The 16113-nt window shown below is 45.9% G+C and overlaps 1 protein-coding gene across 2 annotated transcripts in view; it reads right to left on the bottom strand.

Annotated features, from left to right (window-relative positions):
• The window catches only part of Fchsd2 (FCH and double SH3 domains 2), a 213222-nt gene extending 199972 nt beyond the window's left edge, over positions 1-13250 (bottom strand). The window contains exons 1-2 of one of the 2 annotated variants that reach the window (XM_036187261.1): positions 12965-13250; positions 11155-11252 (exon numbers count right to left, since the gene is read on the bottom strand). In XM_036187261.1, the coding sequence (XP_036043154.1) occupies positions 11155-11252; positions 12965-12985 (119 nt within the window). In that variant the 5' untranslated portion in view covers positions 12986-13250. The remainder of the gene's footprint in view (positions 1-11154; positions 11253-12964) is intronic. The other variant, XM_036187271.1, reaches the window with a different exon arrangement.
• Positions 13251-16113: the final 2863 nt, after the last annotated feature.

The following is a 16113-nucleotide window of genomic DNA, read 5'->3' as shown; positions in this document are numbered from 1 at the left end:
CAATTCCCAGAAGTCACATAGTAGCTCACACCCATCTATAATGGAATCTGATGCCCTGTTCTGTCATGCAGACATACCTCCAAATACAGCACTGATATGCATAAATAAATAAACCATAAAAAAGAAAAAAAGGGATTGGGGATTTAGTTCAGTGGTAGAGCACTTGCCTAGCAAGCGCAAGGTCCTGGGTTCATCATCAGCTCCAAAAAGAAAAAGAAAAAAATTACTGGTAAAATTGATGTAACACTTGATCATCTTAATCACTTGGGGCTTATATTTATACTTATTAAGAGAGTTCTTTTAGGCCGGGTGGTAGTGGTGCACACCTTAATCCTAGCACTCAGGAGACAGAGGCATGTGAGTCTCTGCAAGTTCAAGGCCAGCCTGCTCTACAAAGTACGTTCCAGGACAGGCTCCAAAAGATACACAGAGAAACCCTATCTCAAAAAAAACAAAAAACAAAAAAAGGGGCGGGGGGAGAGAGTGAGTTCTTTTAAACTTATAGTCATATTTTTATGATGTAATAAATTCTTTTTTTTTTAAGATTTATTTATTTACTATGTATACAGCATGTATGACTGCAGGCCAGAAGAGGGCACCAGATCTCACTATAGATGGTTGTGAGCCACCATGTGGTTGCTGGGAATTGAACTCAGGACCTATGGAAGAGCAGTCAGTGCTCTTAACCTCTGAGCCATCTCTCCAGTCCCTGTAATAAATTCTTGTGTGTAACAAAAGAAACAAATTGGTAAATTGCTCACATTCTGAGTTGAACTCTTCTGAATCACTTTTTTTTATTAAATTTATTCTTTGGCAGTTTCATACACATATACACATACACTATATTCTGATTGGGTCACTCTTTAATTACATATATGCATGTGTTAACATGGGGGCAGGCATGCATGCATGTGAGCACACATTCATGTGAAGGCTAGGACAACCTCTGGTGTCGTTCTTCAGTAGCTTTCCACTTTATCTTTTGGGACAGGGTCTCTCACTGACCTGGGGGCTTGACAATTTGGCTAGGCTGGCTGGCCAGGGAGCCCCACTGACTTACCTATGTCTGACTGCATGGTGCTAAGATTACAAGTGCACACACAACCTCACCTAGCTCTTTGGATTCTGGAGATTCAAACTCACAGGGATCCTCTAGCCTCAGCCTCCTGAGTACTGAGACTAAAGATACAAGCCATCATACCCAGTTCTAAATGACTTTCTTAAATCAGTCCAAGAACCTGTTTTACCACATAGTATATTATGAGCCATCAAAAGCCCATTGGATGCAACATTTCTATTTCAACCATTATCTGGGGTTTTCACTCAAACCTATAAATACCTATTCCACCACTATGTGCACTAACAATGACAACTAAAGCACAGCCAACTACATCACAATAAAGATGCAGCTTAAGAAAATGTAACAAATGGGGCTGGAGAGATGGCTCAGAGGTTAAGAGCACTGGCTGCTCTTCCAGAGGTCCTGAGTTCAATTCCCAGCAACCACATGGTGGCTCACAATCATCTGTAGTTATATCTGGTGTACTCTTCTGACCTGCCTGCATACATGCAGGTAGAATACTGGTACACATAATAAATAAATCTTTTAAAAAATGTAACAGAAAGTATTTCTTATAATTGATGAAATACAACTTCTTTTGTCCCTTAATACTTTCTTCCCAAACTTCAATTTCCAACTATAAGAGGAGCTACCAAAACTGAATACCTGCTTGGCATTTCACATCTTACTTAATTTACAGCAAAAAGGTAAACACTGATTTTTCCTCACATATATAAAACACAAGATTGAGAAAAAGCTCTGTAACTTTTCCAAGATTACCTAGTCCATTAAGTGGCACATGTAAACTGCAATCTCTGTTCTACCTTCAAAGTCCTTATTTTTTGCATTACTTTTGCCATCCACAAAGTGTAACACATACAAGAATTACCTCACTGGGGTTTATAGCCCCACAGTAGTGCACTTGCCTAGTATATTCAATCTCTGGGGCAGGGAGGGTGGAGAACAGCTCAATTAGAGAAAAAAATAAGAAAGAAAATGGGTTAATAATGCATAACTGACAGCAAAAATACTTCAACAGGACCCATGATGATTTTCTTGGATTAAAATTTGAGAGACACAGATAAAAAAAGATACTGCAGGACTGGAGAGATGGCTCAGCACTTAACAGTACTTGTTACTCTTTCAAAGGAACCACGTTCCATCCCAGATGACTAGCAACCATGTGTAACTCTAGTCCTTTTCTGATCATTGCAGGCACCAGGCACTCATGTGGTACACAGACATATGTGTTGGCAAAATACTCACACATAATAATTATAAAATTAATAAACCTTAAAAAAATAAAAGGTTTTAGACATACAGACCAATGGAATCAAATTGAGACCCTGACATTAATTGGCACACATATGAACACTTGATTTTTGACAAAGAAGCCAAAACTATACAATGGAAAAAAGAAAGTATCTTCAACAAATGGTGCTGACATAACTGGATGTCAACATGTAAAAGATTACAAATAGATCCATAACTGTCACCATGAACAAAACTCAAGTCCAAGTGAATCAAAGACCTCAACATAAATCCAGTTACACTGAACTTGATAGAAGAGAAAGTAGGAAGTAGTCTTGAACACATTGGCACTGGAGATCACTTCCTAAATATAATGCCGGTAGCACAGACACTGAGAACAACAATTAATAAATGGGACCTCTTGAAACTGAGAAGCGCCAGGCCGTAGTGGCGCACGCCTGTAATCCCAGCACTTGGGAGGCAGAGGCAGGTGGATCTCTGTGAGTTCGAGGCCAGCCTGGTCTACAAAGCAAGTTCCAGGACAGCCTCCAAAGCTACAAAAAAACAAAAAAAAGAAAGAAAAAAAAAAAGAAACTGAGAAGCTTTTGTAGGGCATGATCAAAAGACAAAAAGACAGCCTATAGAATGGGAAAAGATCTTCACCAACCCCACATCTGACAGAGAACTGATCTCCAAAGTATAAAAAGAACTCAAGAAACTAGACATCAAAATACTGAACAATCCAAATGGGCTATAAAAAAAATAATAAAAGGTGAGCCAGGGTGGTGGTGGCCAAGTCTTTAATCCCAGCACTCAGGAGGCAGAACCAGGCAGATCTCTGTGAGTTCCAGGCCAGCCTGAGCTACAGAGTGAAAGGTGCAAAGCTACACAGAGGAACCCTGTCTCAAAAAAACAAAAATAAATAAATAAAAATTTAAAAAATAAAAATAACGGGTTTTAAAAAGATAAATGTAAATAAGAGTGCAGTAGCCTATGATTCAAATATTCTCCATATCATATGATGATCTCCTAAGAACATTACTAGAAATATGTAGTCAGAAGTTTTCATGTGTCCCAGCCTGCTAGCAGTCAGGACACCCTCTCCCACTCTCATCCCCCAAGTAAACACACAGACTTATATTAATTATAACTGCTCAACCATTACTCAGGCCTATTACTGACTAGCTCTTACACTTAAATTAACACATGATTCTTATCTATGTTTAGCCATGTGGCTTGGCATCTTTTCTCAGTACTTCCTTGTCATCTTGTTTCCTATGTCTGGCTGGTGTGTCCTGACTCAGCCTTCCTCTTCCCAGAATTCTCCTTGTCTGTTTATCCCGCCTATACTCCCTGCCAGGCTACTGGCCAATCAGCATTTTATTTATCAACCAATCAGAGCAACACACATTCGCAGCATACAGAATTACATTCCACAGCAGAACAATAGTTTTTATTTTTAACCATATACTCTATTTAACTGTATACTCTAATTTCACATCACATGGATAAACCATACTAAAAAGGAAAGAACACAGGCTCTAGTATTTAGAAACTTACTTGGTCTGAAGCCTTGGAGAGCAGAGAGGAATAAGTAAATAATAAACTTTTAAAAAGTAAAACAAGGGGGCTAGAGAGATGGCTCAGCAGTTAAGAACACTGACTGCTCTTCTAAAGGACCCATGTTTAATGCTCAGCACTCACATGACAGCTAACTGTCTGTAACTCCAAGATCTAACATCCTCACACAAACATGCGTGCAGGCATAAACAAAAATAAATAAATTTTAAAGGTGGGGGGCTGGAGAGATAACTCAGTGGTTAAGGGCATTGGCTGTTCTTCCAGAGGACTGGAGTTCAATTCCCAGCACCCATAAGGCAGTGCATGGCAGCTCACAACTGTCTGTAACCCCTGTTCCAGAGGACTGGACTCCCTCACAGACATATATGCAGGTAAAACACCAATGTACTTAAAATAAAATTTTTATAAATTAAAAAAACCCACAGCACACTTTTTATTCCTTATACCATGTCAGTCCCTGGGATCGAACTCAGGTGGTTAGGCATGGCGGCAAGAGCCTTTATTCCTTTAAGAAAAAAAAAAGTAAAACAAGTGTGCATGAGTGCCTGGTAGTGGTGACACAAGTGTTTAATCCCAGCACTTGGGAGGCAAAGGCAGGCAGAGCTCTGAGTTCGAGGCCAGCCTGGACTATAGAACATACAGAACAAGTTCCAGGATTGGGGGGCAGGTGTGTACACAAAGAAACCCTGTCTCGGGAGAAAAAAAAAAGTAAAACAGGCTGTGAAGTGGCAAATGTCTGTGATCCTAGCATTCAAGAGATAAAAGTGAGAGAATCACTGCAAGCCTGGCCTGATATACGTAGCAAGTACCAGGCTGGCCAGGGCTATGTAGGAAGATCCTGTCTTAAAACAACAACAAAAAGTAAAGTATGCTTGTCCACTGTTGACAGTAAATTTCAACAGGAAATGCATCAGTATGAAATCTCCGCAAAGAATGGAATGTCCTTGATTAACAACAAATGAGTTCCCTTTCCTTTCCATACTTCACTCCCAACACGTGACCTTCAAAGCCCACCCCTAAAGAAATGAGAAGGGAGGACAGCAAAGGAAAGGGCTGTCCTAATTGGCCGCATCCTCTCAGATTCCAGAAAATAAGAAGGGACTGTGGTGGGAACTGGCCACATCTGGCATAAAATTCCGCTGTTCACATCTCACTGACATCTACTACTTCTAACATCATAAAAACTTCATCTGCACAAATGGGGCATGGTGTGCAGGCCTAGAAGGCCAGCACTAAGAAGGCAGAGGCAGAACAATCAGGTCAAGATCACCTTCACTACACAGGGAGGCCCCAGGCCAGCCTGGACTAGGGACAGTTCGTCTTTCCTTCCAACATCTAAGTGTCAGGGATGGAACTCAAGTCATTAGGCTCAGCAGAAGGACCCACTGAGCTATTTCAAAGGCTCAATAAGATCCATTCAAGGGCCGGGCGGTGGTGGCGCATGCCTTTAATCCCAGCACTCTGGAGGCAGAGCCAGGCGGATCTCTGTGAGTTCAAGGCCAGCTTGGTCTACAGAGTGAGATCCAGGACATGCCCCAAAAATACACAGAGAGACCCTGTCTCGAAAAAAAACCAAACCAAACCAAAAAAAAAAAGACCCATTCAAAAAACAAAAACAAAGAAAAGCATTGCTACTATTCATCATTCCTTCATATTAGAAAGAAAAAGAAGTCAGACATGATAACACATGCCTAGAATCCCAGCAATTGGGAGGAAAACTACCAATGAGTTCAAGACCAGGCTCGGCTAAGTAAGAGCCTATCTCAAAAACAATTTAAAATGTTTCCACTTGGGAGGTTTTATAATATAAATAAACTGAATAAACTGAAATGCTCCAAAATCCAAACCTGTTACACAGACTCAATTCGCATTGGAGGGAAAAAGGGAGAAAGAGAACCAGAAGCCTAAACTAGTGTTTGAGCAGGAAAATACTGTATTCCACTACTAAAGTGACTGCTTTGAGATCTTTCAATGTACCAAAAGTCATCTGCTGCTAATACAGAGCTACTTCTATATTAGCTTAGGGAAATCGGGAGACATTCTGAAAAATAAGATTATCATGACAGTTGACATCAGGATTTAAAAAAAAAAAATCAAATTAAATTAAAGTTTCCATACTACTCATCTCCAAACAAATTCACAGGTATCCAAAGCCTAAAGATGCATAATGGAGATACATCTACTAATGTGTTTATCACATCACAATGCATTTAACATGGCATATAAAAAAGCCACACTGGGGAGCCCCCATGGAACTGGACCAGGCCCTCTGGATAAGTGAGGCAGTTGATTAACTTGAACTGTTTGGGAGGCCCCCAGGCAGTGGACCCAGGACCTGTCCTTGGTGCTTGGGCTGGCTTTTTGGAGCCTGGGGCCTATGCTGGGACACTTTGTCAGCCTTGGTGTAGGGAGGAGGGGACTGGACCTGCCTTGGCTGAGTCTACCAGGCTGGGCTGACTCCCCAGGGGAGATCTTGCCTTGGAGGAGGTGGGGGTAGGGGGTGGATTGAGGGGGAGGGCTGGGGGATGGGAGGAGGGAGGATGGGGGATTCCATGGCTAATATGTGAAATTAAGTTAATTATAAAATAAATTTTTTTTGAAAAGCCACACATAACCTTACACTTTCTAAAGGTTTTAAATTAAAAATATTTATTTAAAGTTAAGTATATATATTTTATTTTGTGTTTCAGTGTTTTGCCTGAATTTAAGCCAGTGTACCACATGCATGGCAGACCAGGAGAAGTCTTAAGAGGGCAACAGATTTCCCCCAGAACAGGAGTTACAAATGGTTGTGAGCCTCAGTGTGGGTGCAGGGAACAGAACCTGGGTCTTCTATCAGTGCTCTTAACCACTGAGTCATCTCTCCTAAGTGGACCTGGTTTAAAACATCCTATACAGCATAATTCTACCCAAGGCAGATTTTTTTTTTTCATTTTGGTTTCTGAGACAGGGTCTTACTATGTAACCTTGGCTGGCCGGCCTAGAGCTCCCTGTGTAAACCAAACTGGCCTCATACTCACAGGGATCTGCTGGCCTCAGACTCCTGAGTGCTGGATTAAAGGCGTGTGCCACCATGCCCAGCTCACAAGACACATCTTAACTCCTATCATTTCTAAACAGCTGCTTGCTTGTGCTATTGCAAGCCAATCTACCAATCTACTCTCACCGGCAAGGCATGTGACAGTCAGAGGGCAGCTTGCAGTAGTTCTTTCCACCACAGGGCTCCCAGGGATCAAACTCGTGCTAACAAGCTTAGCAGCCAGTGACTCGACCTGCTGAGCAACTGACAAACCTATAGTGAAGTGGGGTTTTGTGTTTTTAAGATTGACTTGTTTTATGTGTATGAGTGTTTTACCTGCATGTGTGTATGTTTACCACAAGCATGCAGTGCCCATGGAGGTCAGAAGAGTGCACTGGATCCCCTGGTACTAGAGTCCCAGATGGCTGTAAGCCATTGTGTGGGTGCTGGAAACCAAGGCTGGGTACTCTGCAAGACTGACAAGTACTCTTAACAGCTGAGCCAACTATCCAGCCCTTGTTTTGTTTTTCTCAGATGAACAACTTGTCTTGTTTATTCCAAGTATTTTATAGGCTTTAGTGAGTTTATGAACAGCATAAAACAATCACATCTTAGCTCTTCCTGTGGAAATTAAACATTTCTATAAAATGCACTGTTTGGTTTTGTTTTTAAAGATTTATTTGTTTTCATTTTACACACACACACACACACACACACACACACACATATATATATGAATGTTTTGCCTAAATGTATGAGCATTATATGTATGCAGTGTCCACAATGGCCAGAGAGGGTGTCAGAACCACTGGAATTGCAGTTACCAAAGGTTTTATATATAATCCACTACGCCGGTGCTAAGAATGGAACACAGGTCCTCTGTAAGAACAGCAAGCGTTTCTTACTGAGCCATCTTTCCTGCCCGGTTTTGCTTTTTTGGGTTTTTAAAAGTGTAGCCCAGGCAGCCTCCAGGAGGATTTGTTTGTTTGGGATTTACAAGCTTTCGGATTGTTTTGAATCACTCACTATGCAGCCCAGGATGACTTCAAACTTCTGCAATCCTGCCTCAGTCTCCCAAGGGCTTAGATTAAAGATATGTGCTACCATACCCTGCTCTTAAAAATGCCTGTTTTGTTTCTTGAGTTTTTCACTATTGGTTTTATTTGAGACAGTGTCTCACTATGTAACCCTTGCTGACCTGGGACTACTCTGTAAGCCAAGACAGCCTCAAATTCACAGAGATACTCCTGCCTCTGCTTCCCAAATAACAGGATTACAGGCCTGGTACAATACAGCATGCCTGTCTTAAAATGTATTCTTGTTTGTTTGGTTTGGTTTGGTTTGGTTGTTTGGTTTTGGTTTTTTCAAGACAGGGTTCTATCCTAGAACTCACTGTATAGACTAGACTGCCCTTGAACTCACTCACAAAGATTCACCTGCTTCTGCCTCCTAAATGCTAGGATTAAAGGTGTAAACCACTAAGCAGAGCTTTTTTTTTTTTTTTTTGAGACAGGGCCTCTCTACATAGCCCTGACTATCCTGTAACTCACTATGTAGAACAGACTGGCCTCATACTCTCAAAGACCTGTCTGCTTTCCTCCTCTAAGTGCTGGGATTAAAGGAATGCACCACCATGTCCAGCTTAAAATGTATTCTTAAGGATACTCATAGACACAACCATCATACTCAATAAGGTATCATATTTCCACAGAGAGAATATTGAGCTTTTTCTATTACATGAAACTACAAAAAATCTTCAGCACTTTTGTTCCGTGTAAGTAGAAGTTTAATTGTGTAACAATATCTGGTGACACATGGCATGATCACTTTATTTCACAAAATGAGTCAAATCAAAAGCATCTTTGAACCAGCACAAACGCTAAGACTGAAAGGCCTAAAAGCATGTTTTAGCAAGTAATGGTATATGCTACTTACAATTATATAGGAGTAAAAAAAAAAAAAAGAGTGCATTGATTCCATTAAAGTATTCCGTTAATGCCCGGTACACTACCTGACTCTTGCATTTAAATTTTTATTTGATTGGTTTTGGTTTTTTGAGACAGGTTCTCACTCAGTAGCATAAATTAGTCTGAAACTTGCTTTGCAACTCAGGATGGCCTCAAACTCATGGCAATTCTCCTATCTCAGTCTCCCAAGTGCTGGGATTACATGTATAAACTACCATGCCCAGATACATTTTACATATAATAAAGATATACTTTATGTCAAAAATAGTAATGCGGCCATGAAAGATGAGGATCTGAGTTCAGATCTCCAGCCCACATGTGAAAGCAGAATGTGGTGGTGTTTGCCTAAAAAGTGACAGGCAAGAAGATCCCTAGGGTGTTCTGGCTAGCCTGCCTGTCAAGCTGCTATCAATGAGCTCCAGGTCCAATGAGAGACCCTGTATCAAACATAAGATGGGGGTTTGGGGATTTAGCTCAGTGGTAGACCACTTGCCTAGCAAGCGCAAGGCCGTGGGTTCGGTCCTCAGCTCAAAAAAATAATAATAATAATAATAATAATTTATTTTAAAAGAGAAACAAATTCATAATTGAAATAGAGCTCTTTCCAGTCAGAAAAGCAACCCTAGTATATTCAAAATGAATGAAAACATTTATAGGCCTTGGAAATCCTAAAAAGACAGCTGTATAGAAAAAATGCTCATAAAAAGTATCTAAAGTAAGCATGAGTAAAATCTCTTAAAAATCTAAGCCATAGCCAGGTGGAACACACCTTTAATCCAGCACACGGGAGGCAGAGCCAGGCGGATCTCTGTGAGTTCAAGGCCAGCCTGGGCTACAGAGAGAGATCCAGGAAAGGTGCAAAGCTACACAGAGAAACCCTGTCTCAAAAAACCAAAAAAGAAAAAAAAGAGTAAGAATTGGGACTGCTCTATCTGAATATGCAAATCATCTTTTATCCTTTACAAAAATATCTGTTTAACTGTCAGCTTATACCATAGGTGGCAGGTCAGGCGTGGTGGTGCACACCTTTTTTTTTTTTTTTTTTTTTTTTTTGTTGACTATTTTACGTGCACTGGTGTTTTGTCTGCATGTATGTCTGTGTGAGCATGTCGGACCCCCTGGAACAAAAGTTACAGACAATTGTGAGCTGCCATAGTGGCACTGGGAATTGAACCCGGGACATCTGGAAGAAAGGCCAGTGCTCTTAACTGCTGAGCCATCTCTCCAGCCAAGTGGTAAACGACTTTAATCCCAGCACTGGGAGGCAGAGGCAAGAGAATCTCTGTGAGCTCCACCCAACCTAGTCTACACACTGAGTTTCAGAACAGCCAGTACTACAAGAGAAAGATCCTGTCCCATAAAAATAAAAAAATTTAATCCGGGCGGTGGTGCACACCTTTAATCCCAGCACTCAGGAGGCAGAGGCAGGTGGATCTCTTGTGAGTTTGAGGCCAGCCTGGGCTACAGAGTGAGTTGCAGAAAAGGCTCTAAAGCTACACAGAGAAACCCTGTCTCAAAAAATAAAAATAAATAAATAATTTAAAAGTGGCAATTCCTTTAATAAAATAATTCCTACTTTCTGCTCATTTTTACAATATCCTCTTTTTTTTTTTTTTTTCTTTTTTGAAAAAGAGTTTCCCTTTGAAGTCCAGACTGGCCCTGAACTTGTGCTCCTCCATCCTCAGCCTCCAGAGAGCTGGAATTACTGAGATTCCAGATCTGTGCCCCCATGTCCATCTTACTATGCTCAGCTATAACACTCACTCTCACAATGTTAGTGCAATATCTTACCTATTAAATTCAGAGTTCCCTTGATTACGAATACAGGTAGCTTTAATAAAACATGACAATTAGTTCTCACTGACTTTAAACAAAGTTATACTTGCCATGTTTTAACAAACAGTTAAATTATCTGGGGTAACTGGCTCATCCCAGATATTAACCATTAACCATAAGTGTCAGCTTAAAAGTCTGTGTAGAATTGTTAAAGCCAATAAATAACTCACAACTTGGTGAAAAGATGCAAGAATTTTCAGTTGAGTTACAGACAAACTGATAGACTCTTAAGGCCCTCCTTATTTTTCAATCGCATGTGTACACAGAGGGAAAGTTCGCACTGTGTTAGTTCCAGTTCTAATTTCCAGCTGAGTCAAAATTCTGCAGCCTGAAAGCAGGAAATCCAAAAGGAAATTCCATCATCAGATCCCGGGCCTTGGCGACTCAAAGGTCCTCAGTGGCAGATACAGAAGTTCTCCAACGCTCTGCTATAACCTTACCTCATATCTTCCAGTAGATCACACTCCGCCTGATGCTTGGCTTGCAGTTTTGTCATCTGCTCACCTTGAATGTTTTTCAGCTCTTGTGTAACTTTCACCTAAAACATAGCATGTATTTATGAAGGCTTTTACTACAATCTGAACAAGAAAAATGACTTAAGAAAACAGTATTTGCTAGAATGTATACTTCCAGTTTTCCTCTCCCTAAAGACTAAAGAATTCATTATTTGCCACCTAGTTTTACTAATTAACCATGATGAATGAAAAAAGTTAGCCAAATAATCTAAAACAGGGACTGAGTAAAAATTCAAAAACATAAAAATTACTGTTTAAAGAGGGCAAACTGTCGTTTTGCCTTCCTTCTTCCCAGAGACACAAATATTAACCATCAGGAGCACAGATCAAAGAGAGCATACAGTATCTAACACCTAGCGACTGAAATTTACACAATCATGAAATAATATGCATGAATAAACCACATAAAATATTCCATAATGGCTACAAGAAAGCACACTGTCTCAGAATGATGCCCTCCACTCTGACAGCGCATCAGCTCACAATCTCCTTCTCACAAAGGAGAGCGCAAAAGTGACCTTCCAGCATATGCAGGGCTTTTAAACTAACCCAGCAAGCCAGGCCAGGTGGCAGCCCCACTTCAAACAGTGAGAACCGCCAAAGCCAGCTGGCCGCGGCCTCCCAGGCCACGCCGGACCCCAGGGGTTGCAAGTGGTTTGCGATTATGGTGGAATCCTGGCCACCGGAGCCAAGATACATGGAGAGGTGGGGTACACGTGCAGGGGGAAAGGGGTGGGGGAATGAGTAAACTGGAGAAACCCAGATTAAGAAAGGGAAAGGAAAGGAAACAGAGGCGATGAGTTACTCATGTGGCCAATGTCTGCCCACGAGAGGAGTATGTAACTGTCTCTACCCACTGCTCAGAGTAGCTGTCTAGTATCCATCTGCAAGATTTCAAAAGACAAGGACGCAGCCTTAGCCGCTGGGAAAGGTGGAGAAGGGTGGCGCAGTGAGGAAGCTGCTGGCAAGCCCCAGAGCACCCGTCACTGCCCCCCAGGCCATGCAAACCCCAGCCGTAGTGCTCAGGCCACGCATCGCCAGGTTCTGGCTTTCATACTGGAAGCTCCACCGATCCCCTGGCCCCTTAGCCGGAGGCGGGGCTGGGGAGGATGCGGGGGGAGCAGGACCCGTCAATCCTTAATTTGCTTTCCCTTGGGGTGGGAGGGCGGTGACCGTACCAACTTCTTTTCCGCAGCCCCGTGGGAAAAACAGGCCAAATCTTGGGGCTAGAATTGAAACAACACCCCCCTCCCCGCGCGCGCGCGCAAATGTGCCAATGGGTGGGGTGTCGACAAGCAACCGGAGGGCTCGAACCTGGCACAGACCAAACAATCCCACACGTACAAGGCTCTGCAAATATACAGGGGTTCCCCCGCCTCCCCTCCGTGCAGCCCCGAGAATGCACTTTGCACTGGGCAGCACTGCCACGCCGAGACACACACATAGGCATGCCCGAAAAACTCTAGCGAATGTCTAAGCGGGGGAAGGGGGGGTCCCCCCTAGTGCAGAGGACAAGCGCCGGCCGCCCCTCCGTCTCTGTCGGAAAGGCACCCCACACGCGACCCCCTGCCTGGAGCAGGCGGCCACTCGGTGACAAGCCAAGAGGCGAGAGCGGTCACGGCCCCTTGCGGGGAGGGGGAGGGGGCGCAGCGGTCTCCCCAGCCGTGTTCTTTGTACGCACCACCACCACCACCCCCAAATCTCCAAAGCCCCCCGCCGCCAGCGGCGCCCTTACCTTCCTCGGCGGCGGCTGCATGATGCTGAAGGGACATCAATCCTCCGCCCACCCCCGACGGCGGCGTTTAAAGGACTGTGAGGGTGAGGAGGGCAGGAGAAAAGGGGGCGGCCCAGCGAGCCAGGGCGCGCGCGCGCGTGTGTGAAAGGAGAGCCCGAGGAGGAGAAGAACTTGCCCCGGAGACGGCGAGGCTGGCGGACGGCAGCGGCACCCGGGTCGCAGCAGAGTGTGGAGAGAGGGAGGAGGAGCGCGGGGAAGGCCTGGGGCCCGGGCGGCCCGGGGGGTGTGTGAGGGAAGGAGGCGGGGACGGCCAGGGGGCGGGGGCCGCGAGCGGGGGCGCTGCGGGGCCCGCGGCTGGCCGGGCGGCTGAGAGGAGCGGCCGCCGTGGTCCGCGCCTGCCGCCTGCCGCGGCTCTGGCTGCAGCTGGCTGACGCGGCGCGCCCCCCCACCCCACCACCCCACCTCCACCCGCTCGGGCAGCCAGGCCCTCGCGGTGCCCAACGCCCCCGCCCGGCCCGGCCCGGCCCGGGAAGGAGGAAGGCGGGGCTGCGCTCCCCGCTCGGGCTCCGCCAACCACTCAGGCCGCGGGAATTTCCGGCCCCGGCGCGCGCCACAGCGCCCCGCTCCGGCGGCAGCGGGAAGCGCTTTCTGCCCGGCCACCGCCTGCTTCAAGCGGGGAGCGAGGCCGCGAGCGCGCGCGGGCGGGCGGGTGCGCGCCACGGGGCTCCGGATCTCGGTGTGAGAAGCGGGGGTGGGAGGAAGCGGGATGTGGGGGGGACTTCAGGGCTTGATCGGCGGAGGGGAAGGGATGGGAACGGGAGCGGGGCTCGGGAGGTTTCCCCCCCCCCCCGGTTCTCTCTGAGAGTGGAACGTTCCAGACGCTGCCCAGTCTCCCTCCTTCCCTTCCCCCCCCACGCGGAGACGGCAGCTGGGGGCTTCCCGCGCGCCTTCCCGCCAGCCCTCGGGGGCGCGCGCCTCCGCCCGGGAGCGCGCACGTGGGCGGGAGAGGGTTCTGCGCCGACGCACGCGCACAGGCCGCCCCCGCGCCCCACTCCCCACCCCCGCCTCCAGCGCGGCCGTGTGCGACTGCAGCGTTTGTACAGGATTTCTCGGGAGGAGAGGGGCTGCGCTCGCAGTGGCATTATTTGCAGTGAGGAGCGGGTAACGAGGAGAATTCCGATTTCGCCGCCCCTCGGATACCCTCCCTCCTCGTCAGCCAGATGTCAGCACTGAGAAACTGAGCGTGAATGAGCCCCTTTACCACTGGCCGCAGGTGCCAGGCCTGTGCCTTTGGAGGAGGGCAGGTGGGAAGAACCTGAAATTGCCAGGCAAAGGAGCGAATGGCCCTCCATAACAGAGCATTTAGCCAGAGAACGTGGAGTCGGACTGGAACAGCTCTTAAGTCGGGCACTCCCGTATCACAGATGGGAAGGCTGGCGTGTCCTCAGAGAAGTGGAGATGGGCTCAAGGTCACGTGTTGTGATTAGACTCCTTGAATCAGGGAGGGTTCTCTGGGTTATAAAGAAACAAGCAAGGACTTGGGGTGGGAAGGTGGGCTTTGCTCAGTGTTAGAGCCCATGCCTAGCAGCCATAGAGGTCCTGGGCTCGTCTCCGGCACGGCAGAGGAAAGAAAGGAAGGGATAGGTGGACAATAAAAACACGGTGACAACAAGAGCCATGGAGGAAACTTTTCAAGGAAGCTCTTGTCTGGAACTGAGGACTTCTGGGTCAACCCACTCTGAACTAGTTGGACGAATTCAGCCTTATCTAACAATGACAATGCTCATATCTCAGCAGGACCCCCTTCAGGGACCTTCCTGCTCTATTATCCAGGCCACCAGAGGAGTGGGCATCTGTCTCCCTTGGGTTGCTTGGAATAGTAGAAAAACCTCTTCCTCATTCCTCAGCACCTGCTTCCCCCCTCCCCTCCCCCGGTTTTTCGAGACAGGGTTTCTCTGTGTAGATTTGTGCTTTTCCTGGAACTCGCTCTGTAGTCCAGGCTGGCCTCGAACTCAGAGATCCACCTGGCTCTGCCTCCCAAGTGCTGGGATTACAGGCGTGCGCCGCCGCCACCACCACCCAGTGCAGCACCTGCTTTGAGCCAGATCTCCCCCCATGCATAATACAGAACTTGCAGTTCCGGGTAACTGTTCTCAGAAACACAGTTCAGGCAAAAAAGGAAGGCCCATGAGGCCTGCCTAGACCAGGGGAACTTGCCAGATAACCTGCTGCCTCTGGCCAAAAGATGGAAAAGTGGGACTTGAACCAGGTGTTTTACATTGAGTTAACTCACAGCCTGTGTGGGGAAGTAACAGAGCTCTAGAGCTGTATATAAACCAGAAAACCTTCTCTTCTGTTTCTGGTTTCTTTGAAGCCGTTTGCCACCTGAATCCTCAATCAGATCAGGGAAGGCCCGGGGCAAGGGAACGGTGCCTGGGAACCCACCCGTGGGCCAACTGATAGAGGTAGGAGATGGGCTGGTTCTCCGCCTCACCACTGAGGCTGGTACTCCAGCTGTTGTTTCCTTGCCTACAAAATGGGGGTATAAACTATCCTTATAGACTCATACTAATTAGAATGTCTCCATCTACAGAACTGACACATGGTTCAATAAACGTTCATTGATCCATTCACTGATAAAAAATTTGCTGCCACCCTGCTTTATGTGAAGCCCACACCCAATAGTAGGATGTAGAAGTGAGCAGGGCAGAATCACCCAGAGTTCCAGACTAAAGGGGAATGGTGACATCACCTGCCCAGACACAGTGTCCTGCACACAGCAAATGCCTAACCGAGGTCTGCTCAATTCTAGTGCTAGGTGCAGCTGCTCTGGCTCAGGGACTATCCTCTGTCACTTGGAAGTGAATACTGAGGATACAAAGTTGCTAGATGTTAGAAGATTTAGTATCTAGCCTAGACACTGCTTTACTGTGCATCCAATGGATATTGGAGCCCATCTATAACATAGAGTAAAGAATACAATGCATGATATCAAATATCTAATTAATATAATCTCAGCACGCGGGAAGGTGAAGCAGAAAGATCATGACTTTGAGGTAGCCCAGTTTATCTACAGAGACCCCGTCTCAAATAAATAAATAACTGTAGCAGAAAGAAAAAGAAAAATGGCCTGGAGAGGAGGCTTAGCA

The sequence above is a fragment of the Onychomys torridus genome, chromosome 1 (genome assembly GCF_903995425.1).
Source record: "Onychomys torridus chromosome 1, mOncTor1.1, whole genome shotgun sequence".
NCBI classification, from domain to species: domain Eukaryota; kingdom Metazoa; phylum Chordata; class Mammalia; order Rodentia; family Cricetidae; genus Onychomys; species Onychomys torridus.
The sequence above is the reverse complement of the archived record's forward strand: the minus strand, read 5'-3'. Positions and strand labels throughout refer to the sequence as shown.